The sequence below is a fragment of the Pteronotus mesoamericanus genome, unplaced genomic scaffold, assembly GCF_021234165.1.
Source record: "Pteronotus mesoamericanus isolate MK-2021 breed Mesoamerican mustached bat unplaced genomic scaffold, CSHL_Meso_final scaffold_118, whole genome shotgun sequence".
In the NCBI taxonomy this organism is placed as follows: domain Eukaryota; kingdom Metazoa; phylum Chordata; class Mammalia; order Chiroptera; family Mormoopidae; genus Pteronotus; species Pteronotus mesoamericanus.
Window position 1 is genome coordinate 2,519,155 of NW_026555301.1, and position 19,756 is coordinate 2,538,910.

The 19,756-nt window shown below is 43.4% G+C and overlaps 2 protein-coding genes and 1 pseudogene across 4 annotated transcripts in view; 1 reads left to right on the plus strand and 2 right to left on the minus strand.

Moving 5' to 3' along the window:
- RAB43 (RAB43, member RAS oncogene family) overlaps positions 1–1,082 on the minus strand; it is a 73,153-nt gene extending 72,071 nt beyond the window's left edge. For both annotated transcript variants that reach the window (XM_054587466.1, XM_054587465.1), the window contains exon 1: positions 716–1,082. In XM_054587466.1, the coding sequence (XP_054443441.1) occupies positions 716–913 (198 nt within the window). In that variant the 5' untranslated portion in view covers positions 914–1,082. The remainder of the gene's footprint in view (positions 1–715) is intronic.
- Positions 1,083–7,628: 6,546 nt separating this feature from the next.
- Positions 7,629–19,756, minus strand: part of ISY1 (ISY1 splicing factor homolog) — a 37,704-nt gene continuing 25,576 nt past the window's right edge. Inside the window, exons 6-11 of one of the 2 annotated variants that reach the window (XM_054587463.1) lie at positions 18,457–18,569; positions 15,355–15,472; positions 11,347–11,469; positions 10,397–10,518; positions 8,544–8,630; positions 7,629–8,149 (exon numbers count right to left, since the gene is read on the minus strand). In XM_054587463.1, the coding sequence (XP_054443438.1) occupies positions 8,042–8,149; positions 8,544–8,630; positions 10,397–10,518; positions 11,347–11,469; positions 15,355–15,472; positions 18,457–18,569 (671 nt within the window). In that variant the 3' untranslated portion in view covers positions 7,629–8,041. The remainder of the gene's footprint in view (positions 8,150–8,543; positions 8,631–10,396; positions 10,519–11,346; positions 11,470–15,354; positions 15,473–18,456; positions 18,570–19,756) is intronic. The other variant, XM_054587464.1, reaches the window with a different exon arrangement.
- On the plus strand, positions 11,659–12,239 carry LOC129081797 (methylsterol monooxygenase 1-like; annotated as a pseudogene).

The following is a 19,756-nucleotide window of genomic DNA, read 5'->3' on the forward strand; positions in this document are numbered from 1 at the left end:
TTCTCTCCCCTACCTCCCCGGTATCCGTGAAATTTTCAGTTTCTACCGAACTCCAGCTGGGGGAGGGGACCCAGCGCGGGCCTTAGTAAAAGTTCCACCACCAGGTCCACAAAGAGACTGAAGAGAGGCGTAGCCAAGCCGGAAATTCTGACAAAAAGTTTGGGCCCTCCGGTTCTAGAAGCAACTACTTCCTGATCCCTCCTCGTCGAGGGGCGGGTGTAGTTTGCTGGCTGGGTTCCCCACCTAAGGGTCGAGCTTGGGGCTTCAATCGCGGCGGGGAAGGGTCTGGCCAGCCAGGCGTCCATCTGTCCCCGGCACTCTGAGGCGCTCGGCTGCTTTCCTCTTATCTGGGAGCAAAGTAAAGGGTGTGAGCTCGCAACGGCAGAGCCTCCTCCTCCTCACCACCCCCAAAGCGCGCACACAAACACACACAGACACCAAAGGCCGTCGCTTTGCGGACTGAACCTGGCTCAGACCCCAAGGCCCAGGCTTTGTCCAAAAGGAGAAAGGGAAAGGGAAAGCAAAAGGGATTTGACAGACACCTCAGAATAATCCTGGACTCTAGCTACTAAGGGAACAGAACAATCCCCGCCCCCGCTGAGGGAGAACCTTCCAGGGGCCCTGGCCGCCCCTAGTGCACGTCCGAGCCTGGGGTGCGCAGGGGCCAAAGAGCGCAGGCCACCCCGGCCCGGGGACCCCAGGCCGGGCCTCCCACCTTGACCCGCTTGCCCTGGATCTCCACCGTCTTCATGGTAAAGTCGACGCCGATGGTGCTGCTCTGGCGCTCCGAGAAAGCGCCGGTCTTGAAGCGCTGCACCACGCACGTCTTGCCCACGCTCGCGTCGCCCACTAGCACCAGCTTAAACAGGAAATCGTATTGCTCGTCTGGGTCCCCCGGGCCCGGCCCCGCCATGTCCTCGCGGGAGCTGCAGGCCGGGTCCGGACGCTGGGGACCGCCTGGGCTCACAGAAGCCGCAGGCGCCAGGCGACGTGGAGCCTCCGGAACACCTGAAGCAGGGGCACCACAGATCCCCAGCCGCGGTCCAATCCCAGCCGGCCTTCCGCCCCTTCCTGGCCAGCCCGAGTCCCGCGGCCTCGGCCCCGCCCCGACGCCCCTAGTCCAGCCCTCTGCAAATCTAGCTGCTGGCCTTCAGTTCTCCGCCCGGCCAGTCCAACCCTCAGGTCCGCCCTAAGTCCGCCCACAGCATCTCCACCGCCCAATTCCACTCTCAGCACCGCCCCCAGCCCTCGCCACGCCCCCTCCACTTATTTATCCCGCCCTTTGCACCACCCCAAAACCACTGCCCACCTCAGACCCTTCATCAACTAAGCTGTTCTCCAGTCCAGACCCCGCCAGGTGTGTCCCTCGCCTCCTGCATTGCCTCCCTCTTCCCCAGGCACGGTCAGCCTGCCTGGGCTCGCCTACTTGCTGCTCTTCCAGACCCACAGTGCGAAGCAGGTTTGTGGGAATGGTGGGGTCTCTGAGCCGGCAGGCCTGGGAGCCTGTTAACCCAGCAGTTGGACCCAGAACGTCCTCCTCTAGAGTGGATCATTGGAGAAGAGAACGACCACAGCAGTTTCACCTTAGTGCTCACACGAAGGGGGCCAATGATGCCGAGTCCCTCTAACGGGATGTGATAGACATTTTCTCACACAAAGGAGGTAAAGGCCTGACAGCACACTACAAGGAAAAAAGAAGTTTATAGTGAGGCCAGAAATTAAGCTGTCCTCAAAACTGGGGAGAAGGCAGAATCTTTGTGGAGAGGCACCTGAAAGCTGTGGCTCAACATGACCTAGGACTCTGTGGAGAGGAGAATTAGGGAGCCCCATTTGGTGGAAAGCTAAGCCAAAAAGAGGAGTTGGGAGATCACAACCCCGAAAGGGAGTCTAGCAGTTGAAGCAGCTGCTCAGGTATCTCAAAATAAGCTGGCTCAGTTGGTGGTGTGGGTCCAGTTGGGGTAACTAACCCAGCTGAAAAGCATCAAAGATTGGCCAGAGCAGAGGAATAAGCAAGGTTTGTGGGCAGTTCTGCAAGACAGACCGACTCCCAAGATGGCACAGTGAACCAGGAATCCTCAGAGAAATGATATTCTAACATCTGTAAGAAGCATAAAATAGATCAAATAGAACCTATTTCCCAAGGGCCTTTCCCGCTATGAATGGAAGGAAATTGAGAACACTCCCGCCTTCCTCACACAGCACCCTTAACAAGGGGGCTACAGCACTCCAATTCTAATTCATTGTTTGTTTAATGCCTGCTGTGAGCATTAAACAAACAGTGGGTCAGGTATTGTTCTAGGGTCTTTGGAATACATCAACGAACAAAGCAGACAAGAATCCCATACCCTTCTCAGTAGAAAAGGGAAGAGGGGCTCCTCTTGTTTAAGGAGACCATAGAGAGCAAATCTACCAGGACCAGTACTCTCACCAGTTTTACTGGCCAAGTGGGGAAGAGACTGGAGGAGGCAAAGGTAGACGCATGTATGGTAACGGTGGAAGAGTTATTTGTTCTGGAAGAGTTTGAAGTCCACTGCTATGGGAAATATCTAACAGTACTAGACAGGCAACCCAAAAGTGCAATGGAAAAGCAATTCTGGGAGTACAGCTTTGGTATATCAAAGCTGACAGCCAGAACAACAGGAAATAGCCTCCACTCAAAAGGAGTAGCAGAAGGGATGGATGGGGTTTGTTCTGGGAAGGTGGGGCATGTCAAAGCCCAGATTCCCAGAAAACAACATCTGCCTCCAGCTCAGAGTGGCTATCCAAAGCACAAGGTAGACAGGGGGAAGGGAAAAATGAGTCCAGGAGCTAGAAGGCCATCACCAATTCGAGTCATGAGGAAAGGAAAGAGGAAACTGGCCTTTACATTGGCCTTGCATGGAATTAGTTTGGGATGGCATGGTGCATGTTGGTCTTGGCATGGGTTTTGCCTGAGAGCCCGGCCACCATTTGTATTTGTGGGATGATGGAAACACTGTAAAACTGGACTGTCATGAGTGTTGTATGACTCAGGAAATTTATCAAAATCTTTAAATTGTACATTTATAATAGGTGAATTTTATGGTATGCAAATTATACCTCAATAAAACAGTTAAAAAAAAAACAAAAACCTACATTTCCTGTCTTTTAGTAGTAAATTCCTGAATGGCACAGTGCATTTTATCTGAAATTGAATACTGCATGTTTAAAATAGAACAATTAAAAAACATTTGTGATGTCTCACTTAATGCCCAAAATTTGAAATAACACACATTTCAATTTTTAAGTAATGTATTGAGAATTTAACATTCTTAAAGCTAATGGCCACTGGTAGGCTGATTGAATTTAAATTGTTTGTGCTACTGCCACACAGGTGGCACTATCCTAGCTGTATCATCTGTAGCATGTGCTGTAACCCCAATGTTCTGTTGATCACAATTCCAAGTGGTTAGAGACAAATGCCATCTTTCTCTTCTTTCCTTTCTCCCACCCTCCTTTCCTTCCCTCTATTTTCTCACCTTTTTATTTCTACAGTCACTATTATTATAGCCTCTAACAACAGCATCCACATTTTTTAAATTTGGCAGTGCCCAGACCAGTGCTGATGTGTCCCCAATTAGAAATAAGGTGAAAAACACCATGAAGAAGACCAGACACCAAACATAATATCTATATTCTTAATATATGAGTGCTTGATTCATATTTTAATATTAGATAATTAAAAGCAGCAAGAAAGCAATATGCCATAGCAGTTGTAGGCGTAGATGCCCTGTGCTAAGGTCTGGGGTCTGGGGTTGGCTGAAGTCTGCGAAGTTTCCCTCCCAGGCAGTCCTCAGCTCACCTGGTGGTCAACGAAACTGCAGCAATCCCACTCTCTTCCCTCCCAGAAATCCAAAACGTCATAAACACGAGCCAACTGAATACCAGCTTTCCATGTTTCTGTTGATGGAACCCATCTCACACTTGATATGACTGAAAATATGGGGCTCTCTGGCTCTCAGCTACCATACTTAAACCTCTCCCAATTCCAAGGTGCACTCACATCCCCCACTGCTACCCTCAGAACTAGAGCAGTGCTCCTCCACCACCACCACCACTCCCCAGAGGACTGCCCTGGCTTCCTCACCTCTCAGCTTCTAGTTGGCCCCATACCCTCCCACCAAATGGGCCTGCTAGAATTGCTCTTACCTGGCTATCCCCATGCTAAGACTTCAGTGACAAGCACAGAATCTCCAAAACACCAACACATTCCAGGACTGCCTTATTTCATCTGGCCCCAAAATCATCTGGTCCCCTGCCTTGAAGCCCATCTCCCTATTTCCCAACCCTTCAAATTTGCCAGTGTAGGGGGTTCAGAATGAGCCACTCCAACATGTGACTAAGTGGTATGCAATTACTTTGAGCTAAAAATAATTTTAGTATCAAGCTCAGAAGAAACTTCTGCCCCTCCCCTTAACTACCTAAAACTTGAAACAGAGGCCCTGCCCATAACAAGAGATCATCAGGCACAGTTTCTTTCAATCTGTCCACAGATCAGGGTAAACTTCTGTTTACTAAATATCTGTTCTTATCATCCTGCAATGACCCATTGAAGCTCCCAAGGCACCCTACCTCATCCTTAGCTCAGGATGCCTTATATATCCATGTTCCCTTTCTATCTCTGAAGCTCTCCTGCATATGTGGTCCCTTTCTTCTGTACGCAAGGTTTCCATACATATGTATTAAATTTGGTCATTTTCTTTTGCTAAGCTGTCTCATATCTATTTATTAGACCACCCAGAAGACTCTTGAGAGTAGAGAAAAATTTGTCCCTCTCCACACCAGTTTTTACAGAATCCTACATGGCCCAGCCAGAGATCCGAAGGCAGATCTATCTGCCCTCCCCACTCATCTTAGTGAGGTGCAAACCCAGGATTGGTGACTTTCAGAAAAGTACCCAGTGCAGGAACTTTGTAGTACAGGGTCAGCCCTACAGAAAACATTACCTCTATTGTTTCCTTTTTTCGGAAGGAGAGGGAGGTAGGGGCAGGTTAAAGCAGGAGGGGAACAGATGTGAAAATGCCAGAGGGCCACCAATTCCAGTCTCCCAGTGCGTGTGGGCCTGCCTCACTAGCTAAACAGTGCCTGCTAGGAGTTAGAAAAGGCCTGAGGACACCAGGTGGGATCCTGCTGCATTGATGTGAGCAGGGGTGAGAACCTCACCCCATCCTCTCTTAGGGCTTTGGAAGGAAGAAGAAAGATGGAGTTAGGGTAAAGCAGTGGGTCAGGCCACAAAATCAGCCCTTTGCTTCTCTATAGCAGGCCTGTCGTTCTAGCAGTAGCCCAGGGTGTGGAGAAAACGGTTTTAATCTCTTCCTTGTTTATAATTGCCCAAAGCAGGAGCATGTGAAGTCAGGGGGCAGAGTGCAGAGGGTAGAGGGGCAGAGGAAGGAGGGCAGTCTAACTTCTGGGTGGGGTTAGTATGACAAATATTAAAACAAGAGAAAGGTTGATATTTTAGACTCACAGGTGGACCAGGGAGGTGAGCGGAGGAAAGAGAAGTCTGTGGATATGTGTATATGGAAAGTTGCCACTTTGAAAACTGTGCAGAACTAAAGCTAATGCAAACCATGAAATAGGTTTGGTCAAATAAAGAATCCTGACATTTGTTCTGAAACCTCTGAACAATGAGCTGGGCCACGGTAATCACATCCCACCAGTGATCACAGCACCAAGCTAATTCAGATTTCCCTGCTGTTCCTCACCTGGGGTGGGAGCCCTATACAGATCTCATTTCTGGGGTGTCTGACAAAGTAGCCAGCACCTGTAGGACAGGAAGAGGCCTGGAGTTGGATACCATCTCTGTCAGGGAAAACAGTAGGATGCTGGGTCAGGTGCTTCTAAAACAAGGGCCTGTTTCCTCAGATTCGGGGCACTTAATTCCTGTTCTGTGTGCACCCAGGGAAGCCATGATGATATCTAGGGTGGGGAGGCACTTTGTAAACTGTAGGGCCAGAGCAGGGTGGGGGGCTCCTGTCTCTGTCTCTGTCCCAGATGGTTCAGATGGCTGCTGAATTCCATTGACTGAACGAGGAAGGCCCGGAGCCCTGGAAAATTCCAGATGGGTCACACTCTAGACACTTGCCAACCACCTTTCCCAGGGAGAAGAAATACCTGTTGTCTGCATTTCCTGCTCTCACCGAATGCAAGGCAGCCCCAAACCCACGTGTGCCCCTTGAATGAAAAACCCGTAACGGGGTCCATCTGAGCTGGGCACTCCATACCCATCCCAGAGGCTCTGATGTGGGCCATGCTCTCCCAGAGGACCTTCTTTTTCTCTGCCCAGGGACTAGGGACTACGCAGACCCCGGGGAAAACGTACAGGTCCAGTCCTGGACTTTAAAGCAAGGAAACTGAGGCCAAGGACCGAGAGGGACTTGCTCACAGCCCCCACTGAATTTGCTCCTGAGCCCGCCCTTGGTGCTGGGTCCCAGAGCTCTGACCTGCTCTGCTGCCAGGGCCTCCACTCCCAGAGCTCCAATCTCAACCCCTCTCAGCACCCTGCGCGCATTTGCCCAGGAGCTTGGTTAGGGGTTAGGGGGGCCACCAGAACTTCCTTCAGAGGAGCCAGGACGCAGGTCGCCCCTGCCCAGTTATGTCCCCTCTCCTCATCCTCACAGGTCTCCTCTGTCACCTTCCCCACACGGCCACTCCCCACCACACCCAGCCTCTGCCCAGCCTCTGCCTGACCTGACTCATGCCTCCAGTGTCCACACCTGACTGCAGGTCACACACTGACCAGGCCACCCCCTTGCTCACACCCCTGCACAGCTCCCTGCTGCCCTCGGTCTCCTTCAAGAGGGCCCCCAGAATCACCCGTGGCCTGACTGCATCCTCCCCGACACTTGCCGCCCCTAGTGGCACATGACTGCCATTTCCAGAATGTGTTGTTTCCAGGCAGGCAGACCACCCGAAGAACCAAACTCCCTGCTGTGTAATGGGCTTCCTCAAGCTCCAGGACTTCCTGTTCACAAACAGCTACAGACAGGGCCCTGACCCAAAGGACAACTTCCTGGTCCTAACACTTTGACCCCTCTGCGAATGGGGAGGCTGCCTGCCACTGCCCTAGAGGCTGCAGCCTCTGCTGTCAGTTCTTCTCAGAGGAAGGAAAACACGCAGTTTGGATGGCAGGTTTGGATCCAACTGGTGCTTCCTGGACATCCTAGGTGTACTTTCACACAGGCTGCCTAGGGACACAGTAAGGATGGCTCTGCCCACCGACGTCAGCTCCCGGTAGAGCCCAGAACTAGTCCCGGCCCTCCCACACCTGGGCTGTGTGTTTTGGGACCCTCCTCCCTGCAGTGATTCCGAATCTCACGTTCTAATGCAATCACCACCTCAGTGCACGGAGCCCAGGAAACAACAAACTAGATATGGAGGTTTCCCTCTCATATAAAAATCTTTAATAAAAATAGCTCTCTACAGAGCCAGTCATAAAACAGAAGTAAACTCAATTTCCTGCTACCTGGGCAGGAGGGTATCAGGCTGAATGAGCCACAGAGAACTGTGCCAGGCCCAAAAGGTACAGCTCCGGCTGGCAATTGACATGCGAGATATGAGCTCAGGTTTAACACACTTCATTTTTTTCAAAAGGAGTTACAAATAACATCTTTTTAGGAAAAACTGTATTCTTTTAATGGTAGTCATTAATTGATTACCCTCCCCACCAAATCACAGTAGAAGGCTAAATAAAACACAGGCACTCAGCAGCCTGTTTTACACATTCAAGATAAAAATGAGTGGGTTCATCAAGTAGCAAAATATTGTACAACAGTGACAACTGAACTATTAGCTTGTAGAAAGTCTGCCAGGGAAGTATGGGGCAGACTCCTCATGTGAGATCAGCAGATGAAGTAAGAAAAGTTAAGAGAAAAGTGAACAGTAAGTAGCAAGAAGCCTCACAGCACTAGCCTGTCAGTCTACAGTCCCAGGACAGCAGAGCCCTGTGGGTTAATGCAAGGTCCAGTGGGGCTGAAGAACTCCCAACAGATTTCCAGACCCCAAGGAGAGCCCTCACTCAGCCCTAATATCCCATGAGTCTTTTGGCCTCTTCGCTCTGGGCCTGCAGAGTCTCACTTGCATACTTCTGAAGGAGTTCCATCTTCTTCCTCTGTACAAGTGCCTCCTCAATCTGTGAATACAAGAGTAAAGGGTTCATGCAACACTCCTCAATAAGGTCCTCTCTTCCCTGCCAGAACCCAGTCAAGATGGAGTCTCTCTGAGGGTGGTCATTGAGCAGCTCAATACCCAGAGTGGTTGTGAAGGTCCCCTTCTCTCCCACTGCAAGCATGTGAACAACAGAATGTTCATCAGTTTTCTCTAAAGCAAATGAAATCCTGCCTTCTCTAGATTCCACACCCTATTATGAGCACACTGACCACTGTCATGTAGTCAGGAATCAGAGCTGACCAAATGGACAGATAGGAAAAAAAATACAGAGTACTCAATGGAGTCTTCTTTAGAAGTGAGGTCCCTGGCACTTGGGAAGCTCTACCAGCAAGGGCAGCTCACAGCCTCTACCTTACCTCTTGCTGTGATGGCACAGGGACATGAGCGATGAACTTCTGCTGTCCATCTTCCCCTCCATTCTCCTGGCTGCCTTCTTCATCAGACTAGAAACAGAGAACAACCAAAAGTCCATGAACAGGAAAACATGAAATAAATGTTGCTAGTGCTATAAAATATGCTACCCTGCAACTGTTTAAAAGGGAGAAAAAAGGAATGAGGAAGTTCTGCACTTATACAGAAATACAACCAAGATATCATTAAGTAGAAAAATAGCAGTAAGAACTAGGTAGATGGAGGGCACAGCTGCAAAAGAAAATCTTTGTTAACTATCTTTATATACTGTTTGGTTCTTGACTTGTGACTATATTACCTATATTTTAAAAACTAAATTTAAAGTCCAGTCAACATGGTAGAGTGGGGCTGGTGTGGATCACTTGTTTAGAGCATCATCACACAGACCGAAAGGTCATGGGTTCAATTCCTAGTCAGGGCATATGCCTGGGTTGTGGGTTCAGTTCCCAGTTGGGGCATGTACAAAAGGCAACCAATGTTTCTCTCTCACATCAATGTTTCTCTCCCTCCTTTCCCCTAATTCTAAACTGTCTCTCTCTTCCTCACTCTCTAAAAGCAATGAAAAAATGTCCTCGGGTGAAGATTAAAAAAAACAAGTGGTGGAGCAGGTAAACACTGTGCTGTCCTCCTCCCACAATCACATCAAACTTATAACTAAATTATAAAAATACTGTCATGAGAACCATCTGAAGAGCAGCTGAACAGGAATTCCATTAACTAAGCTATACAGAAGCCATGTGGAGACTGGTAGGAAAGGCAGAGACACTAAATAGACAGGTCTCACACTCACAGTATGGAAATTTAGAATCAGGAGGGGTATCTCCTCTGCAGAAGTCCCTTCTGAGGAACAAGGGGCCCCAATCCCACACCAGGATCCCCAGTCCAAAGCACCAGTGCCAGAAATAGGAATCCCCATAACATCTGGCTGTGGCAACAAGCAGAGAATGCTTCCAAATGAAACAGGGCTGCTGGCCACACAGACTCACAAACTCATTTGCTCTGGGTTCCAGCACTGGGGCAGCAGCTTGAAAAGTGCCAGATACATACGTTGAGAAACTAAATTAACAAGAGTCAGGACAACTGCTAGTGGGGCGGGCGTCAGGACAGAAGTATTGGCAGGCAGCATTGTTCCCTTTTTGGGCCCTCCTCCCATCCAGCCCGCAGAGCCATGTGGGGACCAAATCTGAGATTTCCATTAACTTGGCTAACAAGGTTCTCCCTACCCTGATGATTCCATGAGACCACACCCCACTCAACTCAATCACTGGGCTTGAGCTTCTTCTAGCAGCTGCTCCACATAAGCAGACTTCCCTAAAATCTCTGAAAGGTGCACAAACCCCAAACAAGCAGAAGCTGGCCTCAGCATGCTCTGTACCTGTAAGCAGCCCCAGGCTGGACATAGGCAATCTCAACAACTTGCAATGTAACTTCCATCAGGTGGCCCCCAAGGCTAGCATAAACAGTAGTCAGCTGCAGCTTGAAACATAGCTTCAAATAAGTGGCCATTAGCCTAGCATAACTGGTGGCTGGCCTCAGCTCACATCACACTGCCCACCAAAGAGTGCAAAGCCTGACACTAGTGGCAGCTGGACTCAGTTTGCAGTGTAGCCTCTCCCAAATGCCTCCAAGCAGAAACCAACAGCAGATCACTTTGTAGTTCCTACCAGGAGGTCCCAAGCAAGGCAAAAAGCAGTGGCTGAACTTGACCTGCACAGGGGCCCCTCCCAAGAGGTCCAGGCTTCACAACTCAGAGCAGAAGTTAGTGAGCACCAGGGAGACCCTCAGTGCCCACCAGTACCTCCTCCTCAGTGACGGCATAGATGTTAATCTCTTCCTCCTCTTCTTCCTCCTCTTCCTTTTCTCCTCTTGCTAGTCGAGCCTCTCTCTCTGCTTTCCACTTTTCCACTAATTCAGCTCTGACTGAAGACAAGGGACAGTAGGTGTTACTCTGGTCTCTGAATCAGCTTTAAAAACTATGCAGAGCAAGGCCAAGATGTTCCCTCAGGAAAGGGACATCGTTCATTCCGCCCTGGTGAGAGGGAATCAGATATGAGTGGCAGTCTAGTCTCACAACAGCTTTGGCTTCAAGTCACTACAAAGCAGATTTTGAGAGAACATCCTCAGATCCTCCCCAGTTCACCAATCTGGGTGGCTTCTTGACATGCTCACATGAAAATGGAGATGCAATCATACATCATGCTGGCAAAGAGCTCCAACTCTTGACCACCTGCTTCCAAAGCCCTAGTTCAATGCACTTCATGGGAAGTAGCACTAACTTATTCTTCAAAGAGCTGTTGTGAGACTTCAAAAGAATGTCTGTAAAAGGTGCAGCATAGTTCTTGGCATGGAGGAAGCTCTCAAAAAAAAAAAAAAAGAGACCCATCCTGCTCTACACTGATAAACTGTTAGCTGTGTTTAAAGCTGGCCTAAATCTCCTTAAGTGGGCACTATCTCATGATGTCAAGAAAGGGCAGTCTGGGAAGGAATCTAGATAGTAAACCCTGGTGGACAGGGACCAGGTCATATGTCACTCTGTAGCTTCCCCAACATGCTCCTTCTGGTCCAACATCATGTTAAATTGCCTCACAATTACTAGGGGGTAGGTCACTAGCAGATCACTTCCTCTGAAGAATATTAGCAAAAAAGAAAACTCCTTTCTGACATAAAGCACTATTTAAAAAGCCAGTTTCAAAACAAACAAAGAAACCAGATTCCACCTATAATAAAATGAAATGCCTGTAGACCTACATTTCTTTTCATATTCCTGTTCCAAAGGCACAATAACACCATCGTCTTCATCGAGGTAACCGTAGTATTCAAAATCTATTGCCTTCATGAGTTCAGCTCGTGTTTTTCTTGGAGGAGGAAGGGCTAAAAGAAAGAGCACCAACTTAGCTGAATTTCCCATCATTATCACACTCAAGCCTTCTCCCTGCAAAATGTATTGTTTATGCGCTCACGAAAATACGAAATAGGCGACAGACTCCATGTGAGCGCCCAGGGGAAGGGACTACGAGAGAGGCTTGTGGTATGATAAAGCCATGTACAGAGATTTGAAAAATGGCAACAAATGAAAGTGTCAGCATCTTTAGTTCGGTGTCCTTGGCTATGGAGTATGTTGATTCACTTACCTGAGAATCCTCTGCAAGAACCATTTAAAAATGCCTGGAACTATATGTTGAACAATTACACAAAGTTCTAGATTGTAACACAGAGATTCCTGAGAGTTCACCAGGCCCTTTATTACTTGTTCTGTTTGCTGTGGGGTTTTGTTTCAATTTATATACCTCACAAGAAAAAGCACAAAATTCAAAAGGATAAACCAGAGACTTGAGAAAGCCAATGGAAATGTTTTAAAGTACTTTTCTTTAACCACTTTTGTATCCAGCTTCCTTTGATTTGTGGAACTTATTATTTTACAGAGAATTTCAATATTCCTTATGTTGGGAAAGTATGCCAAGATGGTATATGCTTTTGGCAAAATGCTGTTTGGTGACTGAGGATACCTGGCACTATTTCCTACACAGGCTCTTACACCACAAGAAAATATATAAATATATAAATATTCAGAATATTTAAGTAATTCTTGAAAATCAAAAGAGAAATGACAACCCAACACATAAGTTAAAGGAATAAAAGCTGATGCCAACTGGTGTGGCTCAGTGGGTTGGGCAACATCCCGCAAACCAAAAGGTCACCAGTTTGATTCCTGGTCAGTGCACATGCCTGGGATGTGGGCCAGCTCCCCAGTTAAGGATGTGTGAGAGGCAACTGATGGATGTTTCTCTCCCTCTCTTTCTCCCTCCCCCCTTCTCTAAAATTAAAATCTTTTGTAAAAAAAAGAATAAAGGTTGATAATTTAAGAAGAAAAAATTTGTAACTATAAAATTTTCCATTAGTAATTGAATTAAATGATCAATTTTATCAGTAATAAAAGATAAAATAAAGGCAGTATATTTTCAACCATCAATTCAGCAAAAATATTATAATTATGAAAATCTGGAAATAACTAGATGTCTACCAAAGCAGGAATGGTTTCATAAAGTATGATTAATCCATATCATGATATTCTTTAATCCTTCTCACCCATTAATAAGGAGTTCTAAGTAGAACTGTGGGAATGCATCAAGCCACTCTGTTTTGGCAGGCCACCATCTGTCGCCCTAATGTTGGTAGTGGCAACTCTGTCCACCCGTCCACCACTCTCAGGCCAGATGTCATGAGTGGTAGTCACTATGCTGGATGCATCCAGGACAGAGTACAGGGCTGAAACCTGGCTGGCTCAGAGCACTGCAACTGATACCTGGAATCAGCCATTCCTGAAGGCAAACCACCCATGGGCTTTTCAGTGATGTAAGCCAATAAATTTAGGCTTTCCTGCCTAAAGTAAATTGTAGCTGAACCACCTGCCACTTTTACTGATGAAATTTAACTGAAGAAATAACCATGGAAGTGCATGTAAAAAGGCCTGGAAGAGCACATACCAAATAGATAATAATGGTTAACCTTTATCTCTGGCAGAGGCACTACGATTAGGGGAAAAAGGGGTCAAGAGTACTGTACTGCCTCTTAAATTATACTCATCAAGACTAACTTAGGCATTTTCTTGTTTAAAAAAGATCTATGACTGGAATAAATAAAAATTAATTTATAAAAATGTAAATGCAAAAAAGGTAACATATTTAACATAACCTAAATTTAAGAGCCACTTCCTCCACTGCAACTCTTAAAAAACTGGAAGTGCCCTGACATGTTAATAATTATCATCTACAACTAGTAAAAATGCAGGCCTTTTTTCCTGATTTTCGGTGTTTTGTAACTTCTCTGAATAAAATTATATTGCTTTTATAATGAATGGTGTGATATTTAAACTCTGAACTTGTTTTAAGCGATGTTAATGACATATACAAAAGTAATTTTGGCATAATGAATTTAAAAATAAGCGGAGTTTAGTAAAGGCAGAATTAAAATTTTAAACAATTACAAAATCTGAGTGGAAGGAAATAGAATGCCAACATTCCTGAGAACACTAGTATCATTCTTCTCTGCATTTCACACTTTTTCTATGAAGTGTTTAGACTATTTTTCTAAAAGACAAAGTTAAAATACAGGCATAACACATTTCATTGCCCTTCACTGAGCTTTGCAAATACTGCCTTTTTTAAAAAAATTGAAGGTTTCTGGCAACCCTGTTCAAGCAAGTCTATCAATGTCACTTTAGAAAAAAAATCCTCATCCAAGGATATGTTTATTGATTTTAGAGAGAGGAAGGAAGAGAAAGAGAAACATCAATCGGTTGCCTCCCATTCACACCCTGACCAGGGATCAAACCCACAACCTTTTGCTGTACATGACAATGCTCCAACCAGCTGAACCACCAAGCCACGGCAACTGGTGCCTCTTTTGCAAGAGCATTAGTTCACTTTGTGTCTTTGTGATATTTTGGTAATTCTCTAACTATTTAAAACTTTTTCATTCTTATATTTGTTACGGTGCTCAGTGATCTTTGATGTTACTATTGTAATTGTTTTGGGGTGCCACAAGCCACACCCATCCATTAAATGTGATGAAATTAATAGGTAAATGCATGTATGTTGTGACTCTTTCACCAACCAGCCATTCCCTGGCTCTATCCCTCTCTCTGGGCCTCCCTAATCCCCGAGACAAAACAATATTGAAATTAGGCCAATTAACAACCCTACAATGGCCTCTAAATGTTCAAGTGAAAGAAAGAGTTGCATGTCTCTCACTTTAAAGCAAAAGCTAGAAATGATTAAGCTTAGTGAGGAAGGCATGTCAAAAGCCAAGACAGGTCAAAAGTTCAGCCTCTTGTGCCACAGTTAGCCAAGTTGTAAATGCAAAGCAGAAGTTCTTGAAGGGTGGTCGGTAAGAACAAACACCTTACAAAAAGCAGCAAAAAGGGCACCAAGAAGAAAGTGGTTGTTCCATTTTCTAAGAAAGACTAGCATGATGGTGAAAGCACCAGCTATGTTCAATATAATAAATAGTAGAAAAACACTAGTCACAAAAACTCAAGGAACTAAAATTGCACTTGATGGTCTCAAGGGTCATGTTTTTGAAGTGAACCTAGCTGATGTGAGAATGATGAAACTGCATTTAGAAAATTCAAGCTAATTACTGAGGATGTTCAGGTCAAAAATTGCCTGATTAATCTTCATAGCATGGATCCTAACCCATGACAAAATGTGTTCCGTGTTCAAAAAACAGTAGCCAGTGACTGAGGCTCATGTTGCCATCAAGACTACCAACGGTTATTTGCTTCATCTATTCTGTGCTTGTTTTATTAAAAGACAGTAATCAGGTTCGGAAGACCTCTTACGCTCAGCATCAACAGTCTGCCATATCTAAAAGATGAAGGAAATCTTGACCCAAGAGGTGCAGACAAATGACTTGAAAGAAGTGGTCAATAAATTGATTCCACATAGCACTGGAAAGACAGAGAAAAGCTTGACAATCTATTGATCCACTCCATATGTCTTTTTAAAAAAAGTAAAAAAGCTGAAGCGGCCCAAGTTTGAATTGGGAAAACTCATGGAGCTTCATGGCGAAGGTGTAGTAAATTTGGAAAAGCTCCGGGAAACAAGACAGGTACTAAAGTTGAACAAGCTGCTGGAAATGATCCCCCAGTCCAAGTATCTGTTTAAAATTCAGGCATTTAATGGTGACAAATAAAAGCCTATTTGTAATGTTTAAAAAAAATTGAGGCTAAAACCTACTCAAACATTAATCACTTACGTTCTTTTTCAAATAACTCTCTTACACCAGGCAAATCTTTTGCTGCTCCAAAGTATTTGTAACCACGATTTCCTGGGACTTCTTTTCCTTCGTGATCCAACATCTTAGGGCCAACTTTCTTATTGGGAAGGAAAAAGAGAATATGAATCTGATCCTCTTCATGAAAAATAGTTTTCATATTTGTAAACACTATTTTCATGTTTGTAAACATATTTTCATGTTTGTAAACATATTTTAAGATGTTTAACATGGAAAATATTTATGCACACAGAAAAATATTTACGTACCCTTTTATCCCTTAAAAATCAACCTAAATATCTAAAAGTAGGAGGATGATTTAAGTAAATTATAGCAAGTTCATGGATGGAATACATACTATACCTTAACAATAATGGCTCTTTTATTCTTTTTTTAAACAATCATGGTTCTTATATTGACTTTGAAAAATGTTTATGATATGATCTTAAGTGACAAAGATTACAAAAAATTGCAAATCACCTAAATGACAAGCAGACGACAAATGGAGTATCCAGAAGATGCAGTTCAATCCATTAGATGATGTCAGCAACTACATGCATTATGTGACCCTGGACTACGTCCCATACTAGAGGGGGAAATGTTATATAGGACATTATTGGGAAAATCAGTGAATCAGACATGGTAACTCTACCATGGTTATATAAGATAACATTCTTCTTCTTAGGAAATGCACACATAAGTATTATGGGGTAAAGGAGCACCATGTAGCATCAAATATAAACTGAAGCTTCAAATGCTTCAGAAAAAGAAATCTCAAGGTACACAAAGAAAATGATAAAGCTGGCCCTGGCTGGGTAACTCAGTTGGTTAGAGCATCAACCCAATCTGCCAAGGTATGGGTTCAATCTCTGGTCAGGGTGTACAGAAGCAGCAACCAATGAATGTAAAAATAAGTGAAACAACAAATCAATGTTTCTCTCTCTCTCTAAAATCAATAAATAAAAGAAAGAAAATAATAAAGCTAAAACAGAAAAATGTTAGAAAACTGGTAAATTTGTATAAAGGGTATATAAGAATTTACTGTTTATTTCTACAACTTTCTCAAAAATGCTTTTTAAAATGATTATAAAAATTATTTACATGAAAAACTGCTCCTGATATGCTATCACATGAACAAAGCACATAGTTAAATATGAACCAATTTCTGTAAAAATAAACATAATATGCACTGAAAAAAATCTAGAAAATGTTAATAGCAGTTATTTCTGGATGGTAGAAAAATATGTAATACAGCCTATATCATACATATAATATGTGTAAGTTTTTATATTTTACAATTTTTATATACTTTTTATTTTATATTTTTTGCATGAAAGTATATACTGTTTATATCATCAAAATTACAATTTTGAAAAGAAACAAAACCTAGAACCAAAAGTGTACATATAGGGAGTATGATCTCAATTATGGCATCCATAGAAAAACAATGGAAGGAAATATTCAACTACTGCACAAGTAATGGGATTATAACTAAATGTTGTTCTATTTCTTTATACTTTCCTAAACTTGATGATAACATATTACTTTTTCTTATTGTGGTAAAATACCACACTCATAAATAAATATGAGTGTGGTAAATATCATAAAATTTACCATCTTAACCATTCTTATATGTATATAAAAATGGTATTAAATACCATTCATAAGGTCATATAATCATCACCACCATCCCTCACCGTAAGTCGTTCCATCTTATAAAACTGAAACTCTAAATGTATCACCTTTTAAAAAAAAAGACTCTATTTATTTTTAGAGAAAGGGGAAGGGAGGGAGAAAAAGAAGAAGAGAACATCGATGTGCGAGAGGAATATCAATCAGTTGCTTCTTCCACGCCCCCAACTGGGGCCTGGCCCTCAACCCAGACATGTGCCTTGCCCAGGAATCGAACTGGCAACATTTTGGCTTGTGGGACAACACCCAACCCACTGAGCCACATGCATCAGGGCATAAATTTACTATGTTTATACACAGTAAATGAAAATAAAATTCTTAAGCATTAAAAAATTCTGAAAGGAAATCTATAAAAACATGTTGATTTTGGGTAGTGAACTTAAGAATATCTTATATATTAATTCTGTAATGCTTCTGAAGTTCTTTATGAGGATTAATAAATTTCTGCATGACTTAATGCAGTCTGAAAGGAAACAAAATCATCATCACAGACCTGCTAAAGAGGCTAAATGAAAGTTCCTACTGCATTGCCACAACAGATGCTCAAGAAATGTGAGTGCCTTTCCTTTTGCAAAGGGAAGAAGAAATGCTTCATTTATATGCCAGGTACTAAAGTGCAAATTATGGTTGTGTTAGACCTTAACAAAGGTGAAAAGACTATGATGTAGAAAAACTGTCATGTATTTCCTACATAACATATTATATATAGCCCACTGATTAGATACTACTGGTTCAAATGACCTGACGCAGATCTCTTCACAAGCTCTGGGAACAGTATTTTTCAAAGTTGAAACCAGTAGCGGGTTATGAAATCAATTAAGCAGGTCACAATCATCAATTTTTTAAAAATCAAAATAGAACAGAATAGAAAATAACAAAGAGCATCAACACATACTAAGTATTTTTTCAGCACATTTTTGTGTTTACTGGGTTGTGAATATAGCGTGCATGTGTGCATGTTTTTTTAATGACTCATGATCCTGAAAGCCTGAAAGCCACTGTTCAAGAGTGCTGCATTTTTCAGAGTCCAAAGAAAGGAAAGAATGGAGTGTTCCAAGGCTCCTTCAGCTAAAAATCCAGTAATGGTTACTCTAATTCCCAAGGAGTGAGGCCCAGAGAGATTAAGTGACTTACTCAGGAACATCTGAATGGTAAATGCAGGCGCCCTATCTGCTCTGAGACCTGTGCTGTGGAGCCTTTAAGCATTATCTGACCTATTCTTTTCATGGTTTCCTGTCTATCTGCAACAGGCACTTTTTCAAGCCTTCTTTCATTTCTTGAGTGCCTGCCCTCTGGTAAGCATGGGCTGGGAGCTGCAGGTTCCTAGACAAGACCTACCCATCCTGCCCAAAAGCTCACCCCTAACAGCCACTGGGGCTGCTGTTTACTTACTACATAATCAGGACCACCCAGCTCCTTTATCCGGATTTCCCAGTGTCCTTTCTCTCTTAGTAGTTTGTTAATTTCATCATTCAGGTCACGAATTCGGAATTCACCTAAGCCAGCTAGAAAACAAAAACATTTATATCATTTCTTCAAAATACCATTCAACATCATACCCATAAAAACGAATGTCAATATCCACAAGGACATACAAGATAAAAACACTCATTTTAAATTTATATTAAAACCCATCAATACCAAATAAATGAAAGAGCAAGGATTATGAACAGAGTCCCCACCAGCATAAGGGGAAAAAAATCCTTGAAAAAAACTTAATCTTTATTAGCAACCAAATATAAACTGAAGTAATCCTGTAGTTCCATTTATATAACTATTAAAGTAGTAAAATCTTAGTGGTGAGGAGACTTAGCATTCAATTCTAGCAAAGATGCAGTAAGGGGTGGCAGCACTCTGTATTGACTTAGTCTTTTCAAGAAAACAATGGGTTGTTAAATGGCCTGAGAATTAAGCCTAAGGGACTGATTTAAAAGGATGCACACAAAGGAGTTTGCTGAGGATGTCGTCTGTAGTGGCCGAGAGCAGGGAGTAGCTAAAGCATCTTACCACAGAAAAGGAGGGAAAATGGCTAACGAACCATTGAAATAAAACATCTTATGGCTGTTCCAAGGGAGTCTCCCTCCCTTTCTCCAATGAATTGTTTTATACCTTTGACAAAAGTAAATTGATCACATACGTGTGGCTCTACTACGTGTCTATTGTTCAGCAGTACCACATTACCTTGAATACCATAGTTCATATTAAAGCTGGAAATTAGGTGGTATAAATACTCCCAATTTTGTGCTTTTTTAAAAATTGTTTTGATTATTCTAGTTCTCCTATCTTTCTATTTAAATTTGGAAACAGTCTGCCAACACATACAAAAAAATCCTGTTGGGATTTTGATTGTAACAGTATTTGGAAAAAAAATTGATTTATTTCCTATATTGAGTCTTCCCCTCCACAGACACTGTTTATCTCTCTCCATTTATTTTGGGTCTTCTTTGATTTCTTTCATCAGTGTTTCATAGTTTTCAGCATACAGATCACACATATATTTTGTCAGATTAATATCTAAGTCGTTCTTGTGTTTTGATGCATTTATAAATAACACTATAAAAATGTTCTAGTTCACATGTTCAGCTAGTACATAAAAAAATGATTGTTTACTGATCTTCTATTGTGTGACCTTGTTAAACTCCATTATTCATTTTAGAAATCTTTCTGTAGATTCCTTATGATTTTCTACATA